This window comes from Episyrphus balteatus, chromosome 4 (genome assembly GCF_945859705.1).
Source record: "Episyrphus balteatus chromosome 4, idEpiBalt1.1, whole genome shotgun sequence".
NCBI lineage: Eukaryota > Metazoa > Arthropoda > Insecta > Diptera > Syrphidae > Episyrphus > Episyrphus balteatus.
This window is the reverse complement of record NC_079137.1, coordinates 33,368,000-33,381,106: the sequence shown is the minus strand read 5'-3', so window position 1 is coordinate 33,381,106 and position 13,107 is coordinate 33,368,000. Positions and strand designations below refer to the sequence as shown.

Genomic DNA, 13,107 nt, shown 5'->3' with positions numbered 1-13,107 from the left:
ATATAGCAGGCAACAGTAACAGTCAACAGATAAATAAAACCAAAAAAATGGACGTCATGTTGTGTGTTGTTGTTGTTATTGGTGTTTTTCTATACATTTCTTAAATTCAATTAAAGACGAATACAAATTCTAGAAAAAAAAAACGAATAACAACCACAAATTATATAACGAGGGAGTTGAAGAAGTAAGAGTAATTCAGTACCAATTGCCACTTGCATCAACCAAGTACTGTTATTCTTTGGAAAAGAAAAAAGAAAAATATATTAACTGTGATATTAAAGAAGTACCTAAACCAACGGCACATACATATTATATATTTTTTGAAAAAGTCAACTACGTCACAAACTATAACATTTACTTAAGCGGTATGATTTTTGGAAAACTTCAGCGGTCCGTTACAGGGTATGTTTTTGAAATTATTGAAAAAAAAAAAAAATATAAAAAATATTATTGTTATGAGGATTAAAAAAGAAATAAAAACATATTATTGAAAAAAAAAAAATATTTTTTGATCAACAACATGTGGCTTATCATTGGAAAACCGTCATTGTACCCAAATGGTGTTTTTCACCAAGAAGACTATCTTTGGTTATAGTCTGTGAGGTACAAATGCAAACTAATACCCAATTACAAAAAAAAGTTAATGTTTATAATTGATTTTGAGGAAAACTTTATCGATTACACATTTGAAAATAATTGTGCGTTATTCACAACTTTAAAAACTTCTGTAAGAAACTAAAAGAACTTTAAAAAAATGTTTTGCAGACCATTTATGTGTCCTAAATTTATTTCCTTCGTTTTATTAAAAAAAAAAAAACAAAAACTTAATTAACAAGACCTCTTAACATCTAACTTGTAGAGAAGTGGACTGACTTGACCCATTAGTATTTTGAACGCCTCATATAGTGGATAACTACATTGCTATGTATATGCAAGAATAAATCTAGAACAAATGGAAAGTTTAAAATAAGTTTCTTCAATATAATGATTTTCTCTAGAGTCTTTGAAAATAGCAATTCCCACTAAAACTGCATTTTAAGTTTTGCTTAAAAAAATCAATTTCTTCGCTAAAAAAAATCAGCTTTTTAATTTCTTATAAACTAAAAGTTAACTAATATTTATAATCATTTTTATCAAAAAAAAAAAACTTCCATGGATCAAAACTATGTTTTATGGTTTTTTCTAATAGTTTCTATGGCCAGAACTGAACGAAATTGAAATGGGAGCACACTGTAGGCACCAGCTTTCCAATTATCAAAATTGGTTCACTCAGTCCAATGTTATGAGGTAACAAACCCAAAAAAAAAAAAAAAAAAAAATACAGTCGGTAAAAAGTGCTTTGAAATACAAGAGCAAGTACGTACAACCCAGTCGTGCATTTAATTTTGTATGAAATGTGTTTAGGTACAGCTCGTTATTATGAAACTCTATTCTTTTTGACGATCGGATTGGCAAAGAGCAAAATATCGAAAAGTTGGGTTTTATATTTTTTGCCTTTTCTCGTCAATCCATTTTAAATTTGTGACTGCTAGAAAACCCTTAAAATTTCTTCAAATTGATCCCAAACAAGATTTTAATGGTCTTGATATGTGATCTATTTGAATTTGAAGTACCTACCTATGTACACGGAGAAAAAGACCACCTAAAAACAAGCGGATTTCTGCATAGTTTTTTTTTGCCAAGATGTCTTCAAATAAAGCGGAAATCCAATTAATTTAAGATGAAAATATTCTTATTATTATAAAACATGAGGAAGAAAGGATCTCGCCACAACTATTTTTCATTATCGAAATATGTAATTCTTTTTACAAAAAAAAACAAAAACGCTGTTTTTTTCATATTCTTGAAAGAGCACTAAAATAAGCTTAAGAAATTTCTGCATCGTACTAAGAATTTTGTCGGGAACATTTATTTTGATTCGATGGTACCTGAGTCTCAAATTCGGTGGTATGTAAATCTCATTCCACACACTCTTTGATCCATCACCAAAATTTCGCTGATAAAGTTGCAAAACAAAATGAATTTGCAAAACTCCAGCTCAGCATTTTTAATGATGATATTCTAAATGACTGATGAAAAGGGTGGAAAAGATATTATATGTACATTGTACAATGTACATGCTTTGTTTAAATGTTTGAGATTACTAAATGGTAAAGGATGTAACTATTAAGGATTAACTATAATTCCCACTTTTTGCAAAAGTACAAAAGTAAAAATTGGTTTGTAAAAACCAGTATACAATTTGTTTCTTAAAACCAAAATCTTAGCTTTCCGAATCTATTTTTAAATTTTCCAGTGACAAAGCATACAAAATGACTCTTGAAAATTTTCACTTCCTAGGCCAATGTAGTTTGGGCTTTATACATGTTGAGCATTAAGTTCTTAGTTTGCAACAATTTTTAGATGATTCTCAACTTTAACTTTCCGACTATATTAAGGGAACATATAAACAACTATAATAACTAGCCGGACAGACGAAGACGAACACTGATTTCTCTGTTGTGCTGCCTGATGCAATCGAACAATAAATCGAGTTCGGCTAGCAACGAAAATGAAATGAAACTATGTTCATATATAAAAATACAAACATGTTATTATTTATAAAGATTAGGTTTATTGTTGTTTTGGTTGGAAATTCTCTTTGTGCTCTGTTTCTGGTTGAGATGTTTTTTTATTTTTGTTTTTACATTTTATTGTTTAATTCGTATTGAAATTCTTATTTTTGTTGTTGTTGTTGTAGCGATGCGATGTCAGAAAGGCACTGTGTATATCAATTAATGTTATAATCAGGGGCGAGCCCCCTTAGACACAGCAGTGACCTCTAAAATAAACCAGAAGATTCAATTTTAATTTGAAAATATACGGCAATCATTGTAAAGCCCCCACCATGACCCAACACTGATAAAATAATTTTATAATTTAAAATAAAAAAGATTCTTGTAAAAAAAAAATACACAAATTTGAAAGATTATTATATTAATTGAGATTGGCAGGGGCTAGCGGATTAATAAACAAAACAATATCGATAATGTTCAAATTCCATAAGTCATGCCTTGACCGAAACCCACACGCTTTAACGATAATATAAATGGTAAAAAAATGTATATGTCTACCTACTCCAATTTTTACCGGATTGAATTGATATTTTCAGTGGGAGGGAAGTGTATTTTGAACTTTGTGCTGAGATTTGCTGGCATCAAAGTACATTTTTATTCTTATCTATCGAAATGTCGCATTTAGCTTGAAAATTATGGTTTCTCAGTTTAAAAAACATACATATAGAGTATATTGAATTGTCAAAAATATTTTTTAATACATTTTCCAAGAAAATTAGGATATAAACAATTTGAAATACAGATGTTTTAGTCCGGTCAATTTAGACATCCAAGGTTACATTAATTCCCAGCAAGCTGAAAATTGGTAGGATTGTTGGAAACACCATCATAAATTAAATTTAAAAAGTCCTCATCGATCCGAGGTGTGGAAAAAAACTTACGGGGGGTCAAAGGTCACAAAAACTGGGTTTTCACGATTTTCAGCAAAACGGTAAGTCTCATCAAAAAATTTTCAATGCAAGAATTGTAGACCAGATTATTATATATAAAAAGTGTCATAACACTTTTTTTCCTAAGACCCACCGTTTCTTAGGTATAACGATTCAAAAAGTTGAAGTTGAGTTGTAATCGTCATAATCAGGCCTATTTTGGGGCCCTTCTCCCGAAACCATTTCCCTGGGAATTTTTGTTTAGAATATGTCTGAATAAATACAGGGTGTGCAATAGAGAATGGACAACCCTAAAACGGCTGATATCTACACTTATGGATGTTCTAAAAACAGATAGAAAAAAGTTCTATCGCAACCAGTTCATAAAATATTGGCTTTTTTTCGTTCAGTGTATTTTAAATTTTAACATCTTGTGTTTTCATTCACTACAACCACGAATGAATGAATTTTATTTATTTCTTTTTTTTATAATTTTCTACAATAATTGTATGAGTACATAAACTCTTTAAAAACTGCAAAGCTATTGCACATTTTCCTTAAAAAAAATTTGAAATCTGTTTTTTGATGCAAAATGTAAAAAAAGTATTTTATGAAAAATTTTAAACACCTGTGGTATAAAATAAATCTATAGAAACCTAGGTGGCCAACTTTCTTAAAAATACTCCCCTTAGACGAGAATATTTTTAAGTAAGTCGGCCACTTAGGTTTCTATAGATTTATTTTATACCACAGGTGTTTAAAATTTTTCATAAAATACTTTTTTTACATTTTGCATCAAAAAACAGATTTCAAAATTTTTTTAAGGAAAATGTGCCATAGCTAGGAAGTTTTTAAAGAGTTTATGTACTCATACAATTATTGTAGAAAATTATAAAAAAAAGAAATAAATAAAATTCATTCATTCGTGGTTGTAGTGAACGAAAACACAAGATGTTAAAATTTAAAATACACTGAACGAAAAAAAGCCAATATTTTATGAACTGGTTGCGATAGAACTTTTTTCTATCTGCTTTTAGAACATCCATAAGTGTAGATATCAGCCGTTTTAGGGTTGTCCATTCTCTATTGCACACCCTGTATTTATTCAGACATATTCTAAACAAAAATTCCCAGGGAAATGGTTTCGGGAGAAGGGCCCCAATCGGAAAAATGGTGAAAATTTCCATTTTTTTTTTGCTTTCCTATATTCTTAACCATTGAAAAACGAAATTCAAGCTTAAAAAATAATGAAATTTCAGGAACTTTTCAGTTAGGAGTTTTTTTTTTTCAAAATAGGCCTGATTATGACGATTACAACTCAACTTCAACTTTTTGAATCGTTATACCTAAGAAACGGTGGGTCTTAGGAAAAAAAGTGTCATGACACTTTTTATATATAATAATCTGGTCTACAATTCTTGCATTGAAAATTTTTTGATGAGACTTACCGTTTTGCTGAAAATCGTGAAAAACCAGTTTTTGTGACCTTTGACCCCCCCATAAGTTTTTTTCCACACCTCGGATCGATGAGGACTTTTTAAATTTAATTTATGATGATGTTTCCAACAATCCTACCAATTTTCAGCTTGCTGGGAATTAATGTAGCCTCACCCCCTTATTTTAGTCTAATTTGACCGGACTATTTTTCGTATATCGGTTTTAATGAAATGCTATATTTTAATTGAATCAGCAAAATAATAACAGAACAATGACATTCTTGGAAATCTGACTTGTTTTGTATTTAAAACGAAAAATACGTTAATATTGAGTATATCCTACGAAAAAACCATGAGTATTCCATTTTTATTTTTAAAATCAAAAGATATCTTGAATTTTGGCTAAAATGGAAAGATTTGGAAGATGTAAAAAAAAGCTTAAGTACGCAAAGAAGTATAAGCTAATACAGATGGAAAGTTAAAAAATAGGTAAGGTATTTTATTGTAATGAGATAAAAAACGCCTATTTATTTGTAATATTTAAATAATATTTGTCTAATCTTATCATTATCTTTTTTTTTTACTAATTTGTTATGCCACGATGGCTGTATGCAATTGGAGCAGACTTTATGGGTTTTAGTTAAGGGCATTTATTTATAATATACACCCACAGGTTGATTTATTGTCTTTAATTTTAAATGAGTTCTTTCCGGTCATGTGGCTGATTGTTATCAATTATTATGAGCAGTTCATTTAATCAAACAATAGAGTTAAAATTTATAGCAAATTTATCGAATAATAAGTTTTTGGGTTTTCTTGATTTAGTTAAAACGAAAGCAAAAACGATTGCACCCTTATAGCAACCTGATCGATTTGGGGATTTATTTATTTGTAACTGCAAAATGACTCAAGCATGACACTTTTAAAGATAAATAAAGCGAGCGAAAAAACCATAGTTTATTTTTAATTTATTATTTTATTTTATTTAGTACATATTTTTATTTGATGTCCATTACCATTTGAAACAAAAAATGTAGGATCTTTATTTATAGCAGCAAAAAGTAAAATTTGTTTTCTTAAGTTTTGCCATGCAAGTTATTTTGTTTAATTAATATTTATTATTATCAATTGACTTAAATATTTTTCCATATTGACAAACAAATATTCTTTATACTAAGTTAAGGATCTGATAGAGGACAAATATAACATAATCAACTGTAACATTGTAGTTTGTAGCTTCCGACTAGGCAAACAACTATCCAAGTTTGACATTTAATATAGTAGGCCTCTGAAATACCATATCATTAAATTAAGAGTTGAACAAAAAATAGTAAAAAAAAATTGCACACTGTGGCGTATACGTACTTTTTTTTGTTGATAAAAACAGAAAACAAGGTCTTCCGATCTAAATTCTTAGTTTCATACAATCAATTACGTTTGATTTACCTGAGTGTGACCCAAGAATAGAGAGAAAAGGTTTTAATATATATTTTTTACTTTGGCGTTAGCTAGTAAGCCACAGATATTAACATTTCTGAATTTTTATTGAAGGATTTTGTCCAATTCGAGTGGAAATTTCTGAAACGTGAACTGCCAAACTACTTTCTTGCTTCTTGTAGCCTTATACTTGCCACTGTTGCTTTTGTAAAGCTTTATAGAAGCAAAGTCGAAAGTAGTAAACTTTCTTGAATAATATGCTTCAGAGTTATTTGTTTTTTTTTTTTTTTTTTAAGTTGAAATAAATCGATGGTTCTTTAAATAATATTTATAATGCTGGTGATCTTACCTGTTCAAATAAAATGTTTCCTATCTCCTGATCAAAATAAACTGTTTTTTTTATTTTAAAACAAGGGTAAACACCTTTGGCATATACATGCTATATTTAGTTTTAATTTACTGAAACCAGTCGTAAACAAACCTAAAACAAACCAAAGCAAGACTAATTTTAGAACCAATTGCTTTTGCAATATCATGTGTCAAAAATGCGTATGCGTACCTTCAGTGAACCGTTATAAAATTTATAATCAATACATAAAAAATAGTAATTAAATAAAATTGTAGAGAGATTTTAATAAAACAAAAATATATGTGTTTTTTTTTGTGATTAAATTCTTATTAAATATTGAAATCTAGCAACTAAGTATTTTAAACCTAAATTTATTGAAAAATTGGACAACTAATAATGACAATCTTAATATCGGTGAAATAACTAAAGAATAAAGTATATAAGTTTCAATAAAAAACTTTGCGTTATTATTTTGTATATTGGCAACACTTGTCCAGTAAAACTTGAAAAGTTGGGTCAAGTCTTTTTAAAACAAGCTTTAGGATTACCAGATGCTTGATCTTTGAAATTTAAAACTTATGTATTTTTTACTGATTTACTTCTTCATTATTTTAAAAGTTTTCCATTTAATTAAACAAAATATCTACAAGCATCAAAGGGTCTAAAATGTTTTAACATGAATTAATTATTTTTTCGCAGAAAATAGATGATGAAACATTTCATCATTCAAACCATATGATTTTTTTTTTGGCTGCAATAAACAAAAACTCTATTCTTGTTCATTTTATTAGGAAAAAAATTGGAACAGAAATAACTTTGGACTTTGTACTTAAATATTTATAAATTTCCATCACAGACAAAATGATAATATTTAGTATTCAGATTCAAGCATGGCATTAAGTAAAGCGTGTTTTTTTGCGCATTAGATAAATTTTGTTGCTGAAAAAAAAAACGTAAAAATAAATATATTTACAGTTCGTATTCAATTAAAGGGTAGGTCAGGGATTACAACTGGGGCAGCATTTTAATATGAAAATATTTATAGGACTTAAGTGATAATCTTTGATTCTAATTGAAACAAATTAAAAGTTAACCAACGTTTCAGATCTAGAAATAGAAATCATGATTTATAATAAATTCATCTATAGTAATAGATAAACGAAGCACAGGCCTGTGATATTATTTAAATGAAGAAGATAGTATGAATATTTTGGTAAGAAAAAATGTTGGTTGAGGTTTTTATTATTATGTATGGGTAGCATATAACATTATGTACATATTTGCCATTTTTCTTAACGTCAAAAAGGGGAATGGAAATTTTGGCCTTTTGATCAATATTATTATGATACATGGTCTGATATTAATACTTCCAAACGAAAGCTAAGAAAGTGCGATAATCCTGACAAAATTAATAGGTACTTTTATACAGGGTGTATCATTACTAGACAAGGGAAATTTAAGATGTGAATCTTGGATATATTTTTCTCGCCCGTGCACGGAGAAAACGCCATGGATAACTTTACTTTCTGGTATTTAACCCTCTGTCGGCGCACGGGTGCGAATTTGGCAGGACAAAAATGAAAAGTGGTTACAGAAAAGTGTCTTTATAAGGGTGAATATACATTTTTTTGGAATTCTGAATACAGTATTCGAATTCCTCGGGAAATTCTACCTACATCAATTTCATATTTGATTCTCCATAAAATAGTGAGACCGAAAAAAGTTCTAGCGCCATGAAAAAGTATAAACCAAATTCGCAAAAAAGAGGTGTGCCTACAGAGGGTTAATATAATTAAATATACCAGAAAATAGTTAATTTAATCCGAAATAAAGTTAAACATACCAGATGAAAAGTTATCTCTGGTAATGCGTTTTTTTACGCTAGATGACGCAGACATTTTATTCTAGAGGAATCACTCAAAAGTGCGGTGACGCTGCGGCAATCTATTGATAGATATATCCACTCTTACGGTGGCACAACGGCGGCGTTTTAGGAATCTGCGAGTCTCTCTCCGATTGCGTTACTGCAAGAGTGGATACATCCATCAGTAGAATACGGCAGCGTCAACGCACTTTTGTGTGAATCAAATGGCTGCTTCATAGAGTGTGTGCTGAACCAGGCTTTAAAATCAAAGCTACCGGGTTTGACACAACTTCTCTTTTCTTTCTTTTTTATTGATCCTCAAGACAAGAACAATGGTTTATTTTTCTCTATATGTACCTGATTTTGAAAACTTTAACAGCTATTTTTTGTATTATTGTCTTTCTAGGGCTGCAAAAACTCTACGAGTATGGCAAGTCCACCGAGCACGTGGTATGACCGCCTATACTGGAACAAGCCTCACCGAACTACCCCCAAATGCTGCAGCCTTCATTAAAAACACCGAAGAAATGTGCCAACCAGACAAAGTTCACATTTGTGATGGAAGTAACATTGAAAACCGAATGTTGACCGAACGACTTGTCGCACAAGGAACACTCAGTCCGTTGAAAAAATACGAAAATTGTTGGTTGGCTAGAACCAATCCAGGTGATGTTGCTAGAGTTGAATCGAAAACCTTTATTTGTACAGAAAATAAAGACGAAGCTGTTGCTGGTTCACTAGGCAATTGGATTTCTCCAGAAAATATGCAAATTGCAATTAATCAGAGGTTTCCAGCTTGCATGAAGGGCAGAACAATGTATGTAATACCCTTCTCTATGGGTCCAGTGGGTTCACCTCTCTCGAAAGTCGGAATAGAGATTACCGATTCGCCGTATGTTGTGGAATCTATGCGGATTATGACAAGAATTGGATTTGATGTTGTTCAGCAGTTACAGAAGAATGCTGAATTTGTAAAATGTCTTCATTCAGTTGGACGTCCGGAGAACGGAGTTATTGAGTATCCATCATGGCCGTGTGATCCAGCTCGAACTATAATTCTTCATAAACCAGACGAGAATTTTATAGCATCTTATGGGTCAGGTTATGGAGGAAATTCCCTATTGGGTAAAAAATGTTTTGCTTTGCGAATCGGAAGTACAATTGCTAAGCGCGAAGGTTGGTTGGCAGAGCACATGTTAATATTGGGAATAACTAATCCCAAAGGCGAGAAAATCTATGTTGCAGCGGCTTTCCCATCGGCTTGTGGCAAGACAAACCTGGCGATGATGACTCCTTCTTTGCCAGGATACAAAATCGAATGTGTAGGAGATGATATTGCATGGATGCGATTTGACGAGAGTGGCCAGCTTCGCGCCATAAATCCTGAAAATGGATTCTTCGGAGTAGCTCCAGGTACCTCGAAAGGAACAAACCCAATAGCAATGGAGACGATATTCAAAAATACGATTTTTACAAATGTTGCTTCTACATCTGATGGTGGAGTGTATTGGGAAGGTTTGGAAAAAGAACATCCTGCAGGGGTATCAATAACAGACTGGTTAGGCAAGCCCTGGAGTAAAGAAAGTAGTAAAACACCAGCTGCTCATCCAAATTCACGTTTCTGCACCCCAGCTAACCAGTGTCCCATAATTGATCCAGCGTGGGAAGATCCACAAGGAGTACCAATCAGTGCAATTTTATTCGGAGGTCGTCGACCAACTGGCATTCCCCTTGTATATGAAGCTCGATCATGGGCACATGGGGTATTTCTAGGGGCTTCTATGCGCAGTGAATCTACAGCAGCAGCAGAACACACAAAAAAGGTTATAATGCATGATCCCTTTGCTATGCGGCCATTCTTTGGTTATAATTTTGGCAAATACCTAGAACACTGGCTGAGTATGGATAATAGGGGTAAAGTTCCCAAAGTCTTCCATGTAAATTGGTTCCTCAAGAATAAAGATGGCAAATTTATGTGGCCTGGATTTGGAGAAAACTCCAGAGTTTTAGATTGGGTATTTAGACGTGTGAAGGGAGAAAACTGTGCTAAAGACTCAGCTATTGGATTGCTACCATCTGATGGAGCTCTCACCACCGATGGACTTAATCTCCCTGAAAGTCTTGACAAACTTTTTGAACTTCCTAAAGATTTCTGGCAACAGGAAGTTAAAGATATTGAAAAATATTTTGAGACTGAAATAGGTAATCACTTGCCAAAGGCTGTGTCTAAAGAATTGACTTATTTGAAAGAACAAATTTCAAAAATGTAACTATGTATATGTATGTAGAGTTTTTTAAGATAAAGTATAAATAATTTGTAAATTATATGAAATCATTTTATTTTTATTAATAAAATAAACGGTTTTTAGGAACATAAAGAGTTGATTTTATATTAATTTTGAAACGCAATTCTAGCTAAAGAAGATATTTGTAATCTCTTACACAAATATAATATTGGACTTTCTTCGTAAACAAAAGATAAAAGTTATTGCTAGACCATTGTACCTGCTTTAAATATATAAATAATTTGTTTTGACAATAGATTTGCTGCTGAAAAATAAAAAGAGGTGATTTATTGAAATTTTAGTATTGAACAAAGTTCAATGGCGAATGTCAACAACAATATTGATAAACACTTGAGTTTATTAATGTCTTGTAGTCAAGGGCAATTTATAGTAATTCTTGAAAAACCAAGATAACGCATGTTTCATCACCAAATATTGTACGTTTAATTTAGTTACATAAGTCAGAATCAATTAAAAGCAACTATTTGAACGTTCTTTCTGAGTATTCTTTTCTCCAAGCTCGAAAAAATGCAAAATTTGTCAGTATACCTTTATTTAAAATGGCTTTGATTCATGCAACGCACACTTGGTTTATAGGTGGATGTTTTGAAGTAAGTAAACAACGACTTGCATAACGATATAAGTTTTTAAAACGTTGTGTGCATTAGAAGATGTCAAGACTGATGTTATTGCAACAGATTTTAGTAATGATCTCATAAGATCATTCTTTTCAAGCTCAAAAATTTTGCTCTTCCCCAATTACTCTTATCTTGGATTCAGACTATGCGACCGAGAGAACCGAATAATTTTAAGAACTTCTATCTCAAAACATATTTATGAATTCTCCGGAGTACCCTAGGATAAATATTTCGGGCCTTTTGATCTTAGTTTTTGCCATTTTGCCCCATTGTGATTTAGGAATCTATGCGGACGACATGAGAATATCAAAAACAAATCACATGTCACATCCCATCTAGATGTTTTGTAACAGCTCTATTAAATTATATATATTAAATGGTGAGCTTAACACAAGGAAATTTCAATCCATGACTTTTTTTCTTTTGGGGAATGGGGATGTAAAATTTGAATCCGTTTACAATGTTGGTTCTCGTAATACTAGTTCTAGTAGATGGCGTAATGTTTATTATCCGTTGATAATAAGGATGAATAGCTATTTCAGCATTAAATTTCGAATTCTGATCGTGTTAATGTGGATGAATCAAACGGATTGATTTGGTTCCCAGCTAGGAAAAGTTCAAATTGTAATTGACAAAGATTTTTATTCATAAATCCATCGATAAGTTTAGTGGATATTTAAAACTTGCTTGATGTAAAAATAAATGAAAAGACACGCCCATTCAAACCTTTCGCCCACAAACAAAAGCTCAACCTTTGAGATACTTTTACAATGGTTTTGCATCTTTTTCAACCTCTATTCATCCAATTTAAGGATTATGCTGAAAATATTCCGTACCTTTCCTTGCATCAACAGTTTTAGGGACACTAGACTTCAAAATCACCGTTACCAAGAAACTTTTCTACAAGGATGATAACGATTCCGTTCTTAGCTCCTTCTAGCTCGTAGCAAAATAGTGCACAAGTAATCATAGGAAAACCCATATAAAAGGACAATTCATCACAAGGAATTTAAGGAGAACTAATGAAAAACAACAACCACCAAAAAGTGTGACCGTTCTCAAAAGAAGAACATTAAAATAAATTGAAATCAAAACAAAATTGTGCCAATCGAACCTTTTGATGACTTTTATCATGATGTGATGCCCATGATGAGTTGGACTATGATGATATATTAAGTGGTGTGTTATAAGTTAATCCGAATTTTGTGTATTACCTTGCAATATCGCACGATACCCGTATTGCTCTGCCTGCCTGGTGGGATCGGTCGGGTCCCTTGTAGCAAAAACTTTCCACACAATTTCGCAAAATGTTTTCGAATTCGACCCATCAAGGGTAGTGTGAAAGATAAGACCAAAATAGGGGTGCAATCTTTATCCCGTCCAAAGTAAGAAATAAATGAACTATTTACTGTCATGGAATTTTATTTTAATTTAGAAAAAAAAAAAAAATGTATAAAGATGTACCTATTATAGGTACTAAAGTGTGCAGAAAATAAGGTTGCCATGTGGTTTAAAAATATTGTTTGTCTTAGTTAATTTAAAATAATAAATAAATTATGTAAGAATGAAAACAAAACAATCTAATTGGTCACGTTTAAGCGACGGATCCGTTTT

The 13,107-nt window shown here is 31.4% G+C and overlaps 1 protein-coding gene across 1 annotated transcript; it reads left to right on the top strand.

Annotated features, from left to right (window-relative positions):
- The first annotated feature begins 190 nt into the window (after positions 1 to 190).
- On the top strand, positions 191 to 10,843 carry LOC129917740 (phosphoenolpyruvate carboxykinase [GTP]-like). The gene is made up of 2 exons (XM_055997832.1): positions 191 to 402; positions 8,977 to 10,843. The coding sequence occupies exons 1-2, from the start codon at positions 368 to 370 to the stop codon at positions 10,838 to 10,840; spliced, it is 1,899 nt and encodes a 632-aa protein (XP_055853807.1). The 5' UTR covers positions 191 to 367; the 3' UTR covers positions 10,841 to 10,843.
- Positions 10,844 to 13,107: the final 2,264 nt, after the last annotated feature.

What these genes read in the sequence shown, in the direction of transcription:
- LOC129917740 (XM_055997832.1), top strand. Translation starts at nt 368, where the DNA reads ATGATTTTTGGAAAACTTCAGCGGTCCGTTACAGG. An exon ending in CTTCAGCGGTCCGTTACAGG is followed by an intron (nt 403 to 8,976) that starts GTATGTTTTTGA and finishes TTGTCTTTCTAG; the next exon opens with GGCTGCAAAAACTCTACGAG.